This window comes from Propithecus coquereli, unplaced genomic scaffold (assembly GCF_000956105.1).
Source record: "Propithecus coquereli isolate 6110/MARCELLA unplaced genomic scaffold, Pcoq_1.0 Scaffold314, whole genome shotgun sequence".
NCBI lineage: Eukaryota > Metazoa > Chordata > Mammalia > Primates > Indriidae > Propithecus > Propithecus coquereli.
In genome coordinates this window covers 2,457,325-2,471,357 of record NW_012148775.1, presented here as the reverse complement: position 1 = coordinate 2,471,357, position 14,033 = coordinate 2,457,325, and the positions used below count along the sequence as shown (strand labels likewise).

Here is a 14,033-nt window from a genome sequence, read left to right as displayed (position 1 = left end):
CTTTTCAAGACCATCTTCATTCTAGGCACAGGATGGGCATAGCCTGGAGTCCGGCAACGAACTTCATTATTTACTGCCACTTTACAGCCATAGAAAGCTTAAAGGAGTACAACTACACATCCACCACCACCACCTGAGGCCAGAGGCCCAGAACATTCTATAGCAATTTAAAAAATATTATCCTCAAATGCTTTTACATTAGGTCTAAAATTTAATCCGAAAGTTTGTCATGTATTTTTCAACATGCACTATAGTTGCAAGGTGGGTAAGAACTGGAAAGACTCAAGAATACTGAAATGGCTAGACTACTGTATCCCACAGAATCCTTCCAGAAACTTCTCTAACAAAGGACTCATCCCCACCAATTCACTCACTTAATCAAGTGACCATCTTTAACCCTCTGTGATTTGAACAAATTCACACACATACACACCTGCAACAGATTTATTTTTTAAAGGAATGGATTTTGAGAGAAAAAAACATGGGGCAAAATTATGGAATAGAAAATAAATACAAATGTAAGCTGTTTTGCTAATTATTTTATAACCACAACAAACTAGTACAGAGAATGCCCCCTGTACAAAACACAATAAAGGTTCAAAGATCGAGGTGTTCCCTTCACAAGGCTGAAAATTTCAGTCTCTGGTATTTGGAATTTAGGCTACAGTCCTTGTTTTTTGGATGGATCACTGGGTGTGTAGCACAGTCCATGCTTTTAACCAGATTTGAACAGAAGAATGGCCACTTGGCCCAGGTAGAAGTAGATGAAGTGCTTGGTTTCGTGTGTCACATAACTACCGAAGTTCCTCCCCACAATGCAATGCCAGGTGGGATTGTACTTCTTGTCAAACTCCTGGGAAAGAAAAAAAAAACTGGAATTTTAGTGATCAAAGGTAGGTAGGAGTCTGCCTCCTGGATAAGCCAGAGCCTGTAGGGGCAGAAAAGAAGAACGTTAGTATCTGCAAATTCTTAGAATGAAAGAATGTTCCCCAGCTCCAAGTCGCCTACATAGCGCATTAATGCAAACATACTTGCAGTCTGAACTAAGATGAATAGGAGCTGTGGAGGTAAAAGGCAGAAGGGTCAGCCTCAAAGTCAGGGTGCTTTGTTACAATGATAATTACACTTTCTATAATATTCTACTTCATTGACAGCAGGTGATATCAACAGTTGTAGTTTATCATGTTCTTCTGTGTAAACAGAACTACCCTATTATATTTGCTATGCACCCAAATACAATAAAATGGTAAAAATGTAGCCCCAAATACCCAACTGAACCCCATTCCTCATCACCAAGTTTTTAACTGCACTCCAGCACCACGGAATCAAGACTTCCAAAAGGACAAAGCTTCAATTAGCACCTTACACCAAATGGTTTAATTTAATCAAAATTAAATGTATAGGGGCACTTAAGCACTCCATTGTTCCTATAAAAAAAAGAAATGCTGAAAACAGAATCTGACAGGCAACGGCTCAATTTCATACTGAAGTATAATTCAAACAGCCCTCCTGTCTACAGGTATCCTGATGGTGCTAATCTACTGGCTGGTTCACTAGGTTAGCAAGTTGCAAGAATTCTTCACCATTTCCCCCGCCCCAAAGGGCACTGGGGACTAGAATGCCTGTGTAGGCAGCGGCCAAAGAAATCTTTCTTTATAAAAATTCTTACAAGCCTTTGTGGGGAATCACACAGAATTTGGCTACTCTTACATTGCCTGCAGTGAGAAAACCATTTAAATCTGTTAAGAGGAGTAAACGTTCTTACAAATTATATGCACACACTGCTGCGTTTGTCAAAAAAGGTATTTATTTCTGTTCCATCTGAAGTCTTTCATCTCTCCATTCGCGACTGGAACCCTCCCACGGCTTGGGCTGCCAGCTTCCTTCCCTTCCAGCAAACATTGCTGGAGAAGTTGGCAGTGCTGCCAGCTTTCTACAGACTGCCATTTACCAAGCCCCCCACCCCAGCCCCCAACCCCCCCACCACCACCTACTTTCCCGCAACTGCCGACTGACTCCCCACTGGAAGGCTGGCAAGACCTCCTTCCAGCCCGGCTGGAAACACCCACGCAGCTCCCCCCTCCGGAACACCCAGATGGATCCTCGGCGCAGGAATCACACAGAAGGGGGAACCGCTGCTCCCTGATCTTAGCTACCGTTGCTAGGTGGCGCTTTCACCCCGTGGAGCTGGGTTTAAAAAAAAAAAAAAAACTTCGGGCGCCGAGGCTCTGGTCTTCCAGGAGGAGCGCAAAATTCACGTGCGTCCTTTCTAGAAACCTCCACGCCCCGAGCCTCCCAGAGTGCTCCAAAGGCGCTCTGGGAACGCAGGCTTGGAGAAAAGGAACTCCCCGCTCCCAGCTGCGACGCCCCCCTGGCCCCCGCGCCCCGTCCTCACCTTCTTGATATGGGCCGCAATGTCCTTTTCTATGTTATATTTCTCCAACGCCTGAGTAGCGCACTCCACGGAGTCCTGTTGCATCTCCTCCGACATGTCCGCATTTTTGATCACGGCCTTTCGGTCGCACATGGTTACCTGAGGGGCAAGGCCCGGGCAAAGGGGTGAGGAGTTTGGGGTGTGGGCCGCGCCACCAAGGCGCCCGCCCCCGACGCTCGGCCCGCACCACCAGGGACGCCGCCCCCCACCCCACTTCTCCTCAGGAAGCGCGGGCCGCGCGGCGAGATAAGCGCGGCGGGGTCGAAACCAGGTAGCGAAAAAAGCGAGGACACCCCCTTGGAGCCTTCGAATTTCTCACCGAGGAGAAAGGGCTAGCCGACTGCAACGGTCTCCTGGGGGAGGTGCTAGCACAGCTCAAGCCCACAAACAGCTGCGGTAGCAACCGAAGCCGTGGCGCATCTAAGCAGCCCCACGCCAGACGCCGCCGCCTAGTGCTCAGGCCCCGCCCCGCTCCCGCTGGCCCCGCCCCCAGCCGCTCGTCCCTATTGGCTTAACGCAGCCCACAGAATTCTCCCATTGGTCCGTGGACTCAATGGTTCCCTCAGGATCTTTCTCCCGCATTTTGTTGCAGACCACAATGCACCGCTCACGGCGTCGGTTGCCCTGGCAATGGGCCCCACGCGGTGAGGCCCACACTTCGGGAAGGTGGAGTCGAGGCTGGGTCTCGAGGACCACCCAGCTGCTTGAAGGGGTGAGAGAGGAGTTTCCGCAGGCGCCAAGGGAAGTGATTCCACATTCACAGAGGTTGTCCCAGGGTGTGTTCTTGAACGACAGTCTCAAGAAGGTGTGTCGTCAACCCCCCACATAAGGATTCACGAATTGTGACTGAGATGGCTTCTCCCTTTGGTGAAAGAGTATCTCTGAAGCAGGGGCGGCTTCACCGTCAAGCCACCAGTGCAGTCGCACAGGAGGGGTCCCAGAACTTGGTTTAATGCTCTGCTGTCTCATTCTTGAAACACTTAATTTTTTGACAAGGGGCCCCACGTTTTCATTTTGCACTGGGCGTCGTGCTCTGACATATTTAGGGGAGGGCATCCTCAAGATTGAGGGAGGGCTTCAGGAAGGGAAGGCGTTTCCTTCCAAATTAAAGGATTGTCCCCAAGAGTGGGGTCTCTGTTAGGCAATACAGACCTCCTTTAAGGAGGTGTGGTTGGGGCTCTGCGTGGATTTGGGAGAGTTGAGCCCCGGGGTGTTTGTCCAGGGTGGGGTTTCTTGCTCACATGAGGCAGTCTTTCCTGTGTGGGAGAGTTTCTACCTCTGAGAAGGAGGTATTCTAACGGCAAGAAAAGCAGCCCTTAGAGATGTCTCCTCTGGCTTAGGGAGGAGATACTAAGGGGTTAAAAAAGCAAGGTCTTGGTGGGGTTTGGGGGTAGAGTCAGATCTGGATTTCAATCCCAGCACTGTCCTTTACTAGCTGTTTGAACCTTACTTTTTTTTTAATCTGTAAAGGGGGACTAAGTGTAAAAGGAAATGACTTCATAGGCATGTTGGAAATGTTAAATGAACTAATGAATTTTATGTTCTCAGCACAGTGTGTGGCACATAGTAAGTGTTTAAGGAATCTTATCAATGATTGTCAGTTTATGGAACTGCCCCAAAGGCCACAGCAAGCTTTTGAACAACCAACTCTTAGATGCCTATAATGTATTTTTGAACTTCCATAAATAAACTATCACATTGATCATGTAACAGGAAGCTTCCTGTTTACATTTCTGCATTTTTCACTGGACTCTCATTACCCCTTATAGCAATTTGACCAGAGGCACACAACTCCAAAAAAAGATGGAAATAATGAGAACTTCCTCAGGTACAACATACACATATCAATTAAATCCATGGCTTTTTCCAGCTCTGTGTTTCTAATGGTGGGATTAGGGATTTGAGGCGTTAAAATATTCCTTTTATGGTGGCTCTCCTGAGGTTGAGAAGAAGTGAAGACCCTGGAAATGACCAGGGTCCTTTGGAAGTGCAGATGACACTGAAGTAAAGCCACTATGATTCTACCAAGTAGAAACCCCAGAGAAATTTCCTAAATTATCCTCATGACTTTTTCCATGCCGATAACCTCTACTATTATTTATTTAATATTTCATTATTACTAATATTATTTGTATATATAATGTAATAATATAATAATTTATTCACAATATTTTGTATAAAATTATTAATATTCTTCTTTAAACTCTCTTTATTTTTAAAATAAGTATACCTTGCCAGGTGCTGTGGCTTGCACCTGTAGTCCCAGCTACTCAGGAGGCTGAGGCAGGAGGATTGCTTGAAGCCAGGATGTTGAGACTAGCCTGGACAACATAGTGAGACCCTCCCCATCTCTAAAAAAAATAAATAACAAATAAAATAAGTATGTCTTTAAAAGATAAATGTATATCATTTTCATAAATAGAAAACCAGTTTCATTTGTCATAAATAGAAGGTAACTACAGAATGTAAATATTAGAGTTCAAAATGTTTTGTCCTTGCATCCTCGAATTGATTTTGGACATCACTAGTGATATGTGTTCCACGCTTGGGAAATGCTGCCCTAGAGGCAGGTTCTTAAATGGGGTCCATGATGGATTTCACAGGTTTCACAAGCCCCCTGGAATTGTGCACAAAAATGTGTATAATGCTTACAGGCATTTTAACAGAGAGGATCCATAGTTTCCAACAGATTCACGAAGGTATTCAGAACCCAAGGAGAATAAAAAACAACTGCTCTAGGCTGGGTATGGTGGTTCACACCTGTAATCCTAGCACTACTAGGCAGAAGAGGGTGGTGGTGGCTGCTCAAGGCCAGGGGTTCCAGACCAATCTGAGCAAGAGCAAGAACCTGTCTCTACAAAAAATGAAAAAATTGGCCCAGTGTGGTGGCACGTGCTTTTAGTCCCAGCTACCTGTGAGGCTGAGGCAGGAGGATCGCTTGAGCCAGGGAGTTCGATGTTGCAGTGAGCTACGATGATGCCACGATGATGCCATTACACTCTAGCCCCAGCAACAGAGCAAGAAGACCCTGTCTCAAAGAACAAACAAACAAATAAACAACTGCTCCAGAATAACCCAGCCTGCTAGAATGATAGAATGAATGTGAGATTCCTTCACCAGGTGAAGTGACCCACCTGGGGTTCTGTAGAATCACACGTTTTGGCAACTCACTCTATTCCACTCTTAACCGGTAAATTTGTTTGAAAACCCTCTGAGTGTGAAAACCTGCATGTTTCATTTTTGCCACAGGAAATTATAATTAGGGAGAGGCAAGGTTTCTGAGAACACAGGCTTTGGAATCAGACAGACCTGGGAAAAACCTAAGCTGTGACCTCCTTTAAGTTAGTTAACCTATTCAAGGTGCAGGTTCTTAATTTTTTTTTTTTTTTTGAGTCAGGGTCTCACTCTGTCACCCAGGCTAGAGTATAGTGACATCATCATAGCTCACTGCAACCTCAAACTCCTGAGCTCAAGGGATCCTCCTGCCTCAGCCTCTGAATAGCTGGGACTACAGGCGTGTGCCACCACGTCCAGCTATTTTTTTTTTTTTTAAAGATACGGGGTCTTGTATCACCCAGGCACAAACTCCTAGCTCAAGCCATCCTCCTGCCTCAGCCTCCTGAGTAGCTCTTGATTTTTAAGTGGAGATCATGCCTTCATTATAGGGTGGTGGCAAGGATTATATTAAATAATGCATCTAAAGACCTAGCCAGGATTCAGTAAGTGGTAGCTAATGCTGTTATGTATTGAGACCCTACCATGTGCCGGGCATTTTGGATACATTATCTCATTGACTTCCCCCAACAGTTCTATAAGGTAAGAACTGTTGGCCTCTCCGTTACACAGGTGAAGAAAATGAGGTTCAGAGAGGTGAAGTCACACTGATGGGAAGTAACAGAGCTGGGTTTGACTCCTGGTCTGACTCCATAGTCCCACATAGTAGATGGAACCTCTGAGCTATACCATCTTCCTAGACAAAGAGATGCTTAAAACTAGAGTGATGTCCCTGGAGACTGTAAGCATCCCTGGCTCCTGGCAGGAACTCCCTAAAAATGTGTTTCTTAGACGAATGGATGAATGGAAGAAGGGATGGATACTTCAGACTAATTCGGCATTGCTTCCTCAGCAACAGATACCTCAAACTTGACCCTAGATTGGTCCTTGACTGTCCTGATCCTCCCTGGACAGAATTACCTTTCCACTTTAGCCATCAGACTTTCCCAGGGCCCTCAGAAATCCCTTTGGAGTTGTATTCACAAGCAGACTGAAGGATTCTTTGCAGGGCCTGCACTTCTCCCAAGCCATAAGCAGGCTAGAAAGGATGATGGCCTGTGCCACTTCCACTTCACCACTGCCCTAGGATCACTCTGTTCCCAGCCCTGTCCAGCAATCTCTTTTCAAGCTTTCTGGGACCTTGGCCCCTTTCTTGGACCGTGAGTTGTAACCGACCTACAGCTCCAACCCTCCCTGTTCTGAAAAAAGTGTGAAGTGACTTTGCAGGCCCCAGAGTTGATTCAAGGACCCCTGCCCAGAAAGGAAGTGCCCCATGGGAGAGAGTTCAAGGCCTAGGTCTGAATCCAGAAACTTCCTCCCCAAAGCAAAGGGCTGGCACTAGCTTGGGGCTGGCAGGGGCACCGAGCTTTGGAGCCAAGGACTGTACTGCAGTGCAGGGAGAATGAGGCCAGACAGGCTGAGACAACTCAGAGAAGAAAAACCTCCCCTCTGGCCAATAGCCAAGCATCACCTGAGTGGACCGACACTCCGCTGTCCACAGGGGAAGTAGCTAAAGTCAGACACTTCCAGAGAGGCCTAACAGGCCCCCTCAGCTCCCAATCAGTGGGCAGAGCAACCCAGAGCAGATGTTAAAAGGATAGACCTTGAGGCCAAGCAGCCTTGGGTGTGCATCCCCACTCTGCACCTACTAAGGTATGTGACCTTAGGTAAGTGAGTCCAACTCATGGAGCCTCAGATTCCTCATGTGTAAAATGGGGATTGTAATGGTCCTGGTTTCTCAGGGATGATTTGGAGATTAAGTGAGATAGTACACATAAAGAACATACTGCAATACTCGGCACGTGGCAAAGATCGATGATGCTAGCTACCACCTACCATTAGTGTTACCCTAGGCAATGATTTCTCAACCTTGGCACTATGAACATTTTGGACCAGAAAGTTTTTTTTGTTATGTGGAGCTATTCTGTGCCTTAGATGATGTTTAACAGCACCCCTGTCCTCTACCCACTAGATGCCAATCATATCACACCCCCAGTTTCAACAGCCAGAAGTGTCTACAGATGGTACCAAATGTCCTCTGGAGGGTGAAATCACTACTAGTTGAGAACCACCACCCTAAACAATCTGGACTGAGTCTGAATGTCACAGATCCCAAACTCACAGCTCCAAGCAAAGGCCACAAGGCAGGCAGGCCAACTTACAGATGAAGGGATAGAATGTCCAACAATTACAGATCAAGCGAGCTCCTGTGTAGACTAAGAGGCAGGATCTATATAGTCTGTTCTAAGAGCTAACAAGCCCTCTCTGACTCAGTAGGTGACCTCAGAATCACTCTTTAATTATATGCAAAGTGGTCTTGAGTTAACTCTGAATTATTCTAGGGCTCCAAAGGGACAGGTAGTTGCTATCTGATTTCTGGCATCTCCATTCTGATTCACCGACTGGGAGAAAATCTGCCTTTCCAGAACTCATTCAGAGTTCATTCAGGCCTTCATTCATGATTATGGACAGATTTTTTAGAGAGAACTAGGTGTCAAACACTATTGTAGGTACTGGAGATACACAAGAGAACAAAACAGGCAAAGTCCCTTCTTCACTGAACTTGTATCTTAGCAGGAGAATAAAGAGGATAAACAAGCAAAAATATTCACACCCTGATAGTACAATGGATAATAATAAAGCAGAATAAGAGAACCAAAGGTGATAGGGTGAGGGAATATTGTTTTAAAGCGAGTTTTCCAGGAAGGCCTCTCTGAGAAGATACCATTTGAGCCATGACTTGATGATCTGGCTCCTGAGCAGAAGACAGGGTGGGGGAGCCAGTGGGGGCAGAGAGGCCAGTGAGAGGCTATTGTACGGTCCCGGCGAGAGGCGATGGTGGCTTGCACCAGAACAGTAGTGACAGAGATGGGATGAGAGATGGTCACACTCTAGATGTGTTCTGAAGGTGGAGCTGACAGATTTGCTCGTGAATTGGGTGCAGACTGAGGGACTGAGAGCAGTGAGGATGACTCCAGACTTGTGGTCTGAACAATGAGAAGACTAGATGGAGATGGGGAAGTCTGGCAGAGGAAACAAAAAGTTCTGTTTTGGCCATGTTAAGTGTTAGATGCCTATTAGGCATTCCAAGTGGAGGTGGCAAATGTGCAGTTGGGTATATGAGTTCTGGGAAGAGGTCCAGGCTAGAGCTATAATTTGGAGAGTCATCAGCTTATAGATGACATTTAAAGCCATGGGACTGGATGAGATCACCACTGAGGGTGGAGTACATGTAGATGGAAGTGGTAATGCTTATTCAGCTAGCAATATTCTCTGAGCATTTACTGTGGGCCAGGCCCTGAGCTAAGTGCTAGGTATAGAGATGTACTTCCCTTGGCGCCTGCTCAAGAGACGCTCCATTACTTATTTAATTTTTCCTGCCTAAGTGCTTTGGCCATTTAGAGGATGAGCGTTGAGAGTTCCTACCTTGCTTCTTAGTCATTTATTTTTTTCAACAGACATTTATTGAGCACCTACTTGGTACAAGGTTGTAGGCACTAAGGAGTGCCTACAAAGGGAGCAAGTCAGATACGGCCCCTGTGCTCATGGATTTTACATTTTGTGTGCAGAGGAGGCAGCCATTGAACAAGCATACACACAGATCACAGGATGTGATTACAGTTGTGACAAATGCAATGAAGGAGAAAGATAGGCTGGCATGAGAGCTATTAATGGGGGATCTGCTGTAGTCTGGGAGGCAGGGAAGGCTTTTCTAAGAAGTCACTTTTTTTTTTTTTAATAGGCTTTTTTTTTTATAGTCTGGTGACCCTGTCATACAGGCTGGAATGCAGTGGCATGATCATAGCTTACCGCAGCCTCAAATTCCTGGGCTTAAGCAATCTTCCTGCCTCAGCCTCCCAAGTAGCTGGGACTATAGGTAAGTGCCACCATGCCCAGCTACTTTTCTTTATTTTTTGTAGAATGGGGTCTCGCTATGTTGCCCAGGCTGGTCAGGAAGTCACATTTGAAGAGCAATCTATCAGAACAGGAATCTAGGCTAAGAGGAAGTGCAGAGAGCTTTTCAGGTAGAAGGAACAGCATGTTCCAAGAAAGCTGACAGCTGAAGAAGGCCAACTTAGCTACAGAAATTGTGGGAGGGAGTGTGGGAAAAACAAGACCAGAGAGATAGACAGCAGCCAGACCTTTGGAGTCTTGTGAGCCTGGTTAAAACCTGTGGACTCCATCCTGAGGCCACCAGTGGCCCTGAAAGGTAAGGGCTCACATGATCAGAGGATCACTAGAGAAGGTAGGTCAGCAGGGACCACTAGGGCCACCAGGACACCAGTGAGGAAGCGCTTTGCCTCAGCCTCTCGATTTCTTTATTTTAAACATCTGTTTGCAGAGCCCCAGTTCTCTTGAGTGGCAGGCAGGGGGGTGCAAAGAAGTTATTGTTCTCTCTCAGTAACAGCAGAATGCTTGATACCCCCAAACTTGTCATCTGGCGATCACAAAGCCAGAGCTTAAAGCTGGTCATAAAAATCTGTTTCTTCCCGGAGCCACTTCCCCCCAGAAGCTCCAAGGGTATTATTTCATTAGCAGGGGTGCCAGCTGGTCCCAGCCAGAGCCTCCGTGATTCTTTTCTCTGTGACCATTTTCCATTTGGGTTCACATAAATCAGCCTCCCTGAATTTATGGGCCCTTCACTGCCAGGCTATAAGGTAAAATAATATAATTAGTGCAGCCAACTGCAGCTGTTCTCAAACTCGATGTCATAGCCATTACATGCGTGAAATGTTTACAGGGGTTTTAACTAATCAGTTTTTCCCCCCGATATCTATTTTTATTAAAAATGACAAAAATAATAAATGCACATGGTAGAAGATACATAAGAACACAAAGAATAAATTATAAATATTAACTGTACAGAGACAACCATTGTTAATACTTTGCCCTAAATACATCTAGCCTTTTTTTCTATGCATACATGTAAATATCCATAGTTATATAATACCGATCATACTGTATGCATCATTTTTGTTACCTGCTTTTCCATGTCCTTAAAAAGACTTCTACAGCATAATCTTAATAGCTTCTTAATAGTCCATCCATAACTTTTTAAAACAATCCCTTATTATTGGATACTTAGGTTGTTTGCAATTTTTCAGTCTTGTAACAGTGCTTTGTTCTGAAGCACATCCTTCAAAGATAAAAATAATTCTTTTTTATTCTACTTTTAGAAGTAACAGATACTCATTGTCTAAAAGTCAGACACTGCAGAAATTTAGAATCTGAAAAAGAAAGTTCCTGGTAATTTTACAACTCAAAGATAACTATTAAAATTCAATTTTCTTTCTGCATATAATAGGGTTTTTTTTTCCTTTTTACCAAAATAGGATGATTCTGTATTTTCCCTGTCACGACATATAAATCTATTTCATTCTTTTAATGAACTTCCGTGTGTTCCCACCACCATCTCTACCCACCTGCCCACCACGTTTGCACACGCTCTGCTTCCCCTCCATTAACCTGCATGAACATTCACGCTCCTGTCTAAGGTTATCTCCTCGCACTCTCGTGAATGTCTCTTCTCCCACTCCTGCATCATCCATTTCCCCTGTCTACTGGATTGTTCCCATCAGCATACAAACATGCTGTAAAATTCTTTTTAAAATACTTCCCTTGCCCACACATTCTCCTCCAGCTACCACCTCATCTTGGCTTTCCTCCTAGAGTTGTCAGTACTCACTGTCTCCAATTCCTCTCCTCCCGTTCTTTCTTTAATCCGCTGCACGAAAACAGCTCATCAAGGTCACTGGTGACTGCCATGCTGTTAAATACAGTGGTCAGTTCTCAGTGCCCTTCATTGTTGTACTTGTCACAGTTGCTCTCTTCCTCTCTGAAGCTCCTTGGGGTCCTCGCTTGGCTTCCAGGACCCCATACTCTCTCAGTTCTCCTCCCATCTCACTGGCTGCTCCTCTGCAGTCTCCTCTACTTGTTTTACCCCTTCTCCCTGACCTCTGAAGGAAGGAGTGTCCCAGGTCTTCTCTACTGGGCCTCTTCTCTACTTAAATTCTCTCCCTTAGGAGTCTCCATTTCCATGGTTTTAAGTACCATCTCTGTGTTCGTGACTCCAAAATTTGCATTTGCACCCTAGACTTCTCCCCAAATGCCCATCCCATATTTACAACTCCTACTTGAAATATCTCTGGAATGTCTAATAGGCATCTACCTCAAACCTAACACATCAAAAACAGACCTGCTTCAGCCCCAAATCTGCTTATCTTGCAGTCTTCCTCATCACTGTAAATAGCAACTCCATTCTTCCAGGTGCTCAGGAAAGAAATCTAGAAGTTTTCCTTGACTCCCGTCACACTTCACATCCAATCCATCAGCAAATTCTTTAAGCTCTGTCTTGAAAATATATCTCCAACCTGGCCTCTTCTCACTACCTCCACCATTGGTAGTGAGAAGCCCAAACCAGCATCATTTCGCACATCGACAATCACATAGCATCCAAGGAGTCTTCCCAGGCCCACCTTTGCTGTGCCACAGACTATTCTCCACCAAATAGGTCACAGCGAACCTAGGAAATGTGAAGTCAAGCAAACAAACAAATAAGCCAAGTAATAGTATGTCTCTCTACTAAAAACACTCTCATGGTTCCCAATTCAAGTCCTAAAAAGATTGTCCTCTTGTCACTGAATTGCATTTGCACCTTTGTCAAAAATCAGTTGACTGTATCTGTGAGTCTGTTGCTGGGCTCTCTATTCTGTTCCATTGATCTGTATATTTATCCCTTCACCAATGCCACCCTGTCTTGATTACCACAACTCTATAGGAAGTCTTGAAATAGGGTAAGGAGAGTCCTCTGACTTTGTTCATCTTTTGCAGAATGATTTTGGCTATTGTAGTATCTTTGCCTTTCTATTTTTTTAGAATTTAAAAAAAATTTTTTTAATTATTATGGGTACATAATAGTTGTATATCTTTACAGGCTACATGTGGTGTTTTGATATAGGCATACAATGTGAATGAATCAAATCAGAGTAATTGGAGTATCCATCACCTCAGGTATTTATCATTTCTTTGTGATAGGAACATTCCAGTTCCACTCTTTTAGTTATTTTAAAGTGTACCCTAACTTATCGTTGACTATAATCACTTTGTTTTGTTTTTTAACAGTCCTAAACTGGAGACAGAAAACTTTGCCTTTCCATGGACATTTTAGAATCAGTTTGTAGACAACATCAGGGAGGAAAAATTTTTCGTCTACCCTCAGGTTTAGTCTTCGGGGGCCTGTGAATTAAACTGACAAAAGACAGATTTGCTGCAAGAGAAAAGACAAAATGTGAACATGTATTTTTATTAACACATTAACACATATGGGAGTTCACCACGAAGACCATACACAAGCTTAGAGGGTGGGAATTTTCAGCCCCATCCCCCAATCTCCAGGGAGGGGAGGAGGAGGGGAGATTGGGTTATAAAAACTCTTGAACAAGGAGGTTCCTAGAGCTTCTGGAATGATGAGCACATTTATGTATTGGGAGGGTTGTGTACCTGGAAAGGGCATGGAAGCTCTGCTCCCACCCTACCCCCCACCCCTGCCATACCTTGCCCTATGCATCTCTTCTGTTTAGCTGATCCTGAGTTATATCCTTTATAAATAAACTGGTAAATGTAAATAAAGTATTTTCCTGAGTTCTGTGAGTCATCCTAGTAAATTATTGAACCTGAGGGGGTTTTATAGGAACTCCTGAATTTGTAGTAGGCCAGGCAGAAATGTGGGTGGCTTGGGCACCCCATTTATGGCTGTCATCTGAAGTAGGGACAGTCTTGTGGGACTGAGCAGGGTCTGCACTAACTCTGGGTAGTTAGTGTCAGAACTGAATTGAATTGTTGGACTCCCAGGTGATGTCAGAGAGTTGGAGAATTGGTGTGGAAAAATGACACGTATTTGGTATCAGAAATAGTGTCAAAGAAAAGACACCAAAGGAAGTCACTAGGTATTAGCACAATGTGCAATATACAGACTTCAATAAATATAATAATCATAGGGCCAGGCACAGTGGCTCATGCCTACGATCCAAGCACTCTGGGAGGCCAACGCAGGAGGATTGCTTGAGGTCAGGAGTTCGAGACCAGCCTGAGCAAGAGCAAGACCCCGTCTCTACCAAAAATAGAAAACTTAGCCAGGCATGGTGGTTCACACCTGTAGTTTCAGCTACTTGGGAGGTTGAGGCAAGAGGATCACTTGAGCCCAGGAGTTTGAAGTTGCAGTGAGCTATGATGATGCCACTGACCTCTAGCCCAGGCAGCAGAGTGAGACCCTGTCTGGAGAAAAAAAAAAAAAAAGTAAACCACAAATAGGAGAAAAGAAATAAAG

General features: G+C 44.9%; 1 protein-coding gene across 1 annotated transcript; it reads right to left on the bottom strand.

Moving 5' to 3' along the window:
* Window positions 1-426: 426 nt before the first annotated feature.
* DYNLL1 (dynein, light chain, LC8-type 1) lies at window positions 427-2,918 on the bottom strand. The gene is made up of 3 exons (XM_012650182.1): window positions 2,754-2,918; window positions 2,396-2,533; window positions 427-853 (listed from the first exon to the last, which is right to left on the bottom strand). Exons 2-3 carry the CDS (start codon window positions 2,525-2,527, stop codon window positions 716-718), a joined length of 270 nt encoding a protein of 89 aa, XP_012505636.1. The 5' UTR covers window positions 2,528-2,533; window positions 2,754-2,918; the 3' UTR covers window positions 427-715.
* Between the last annotated feature and the right edge of the window lie 11,115 nt (window positions 2,919-14,033).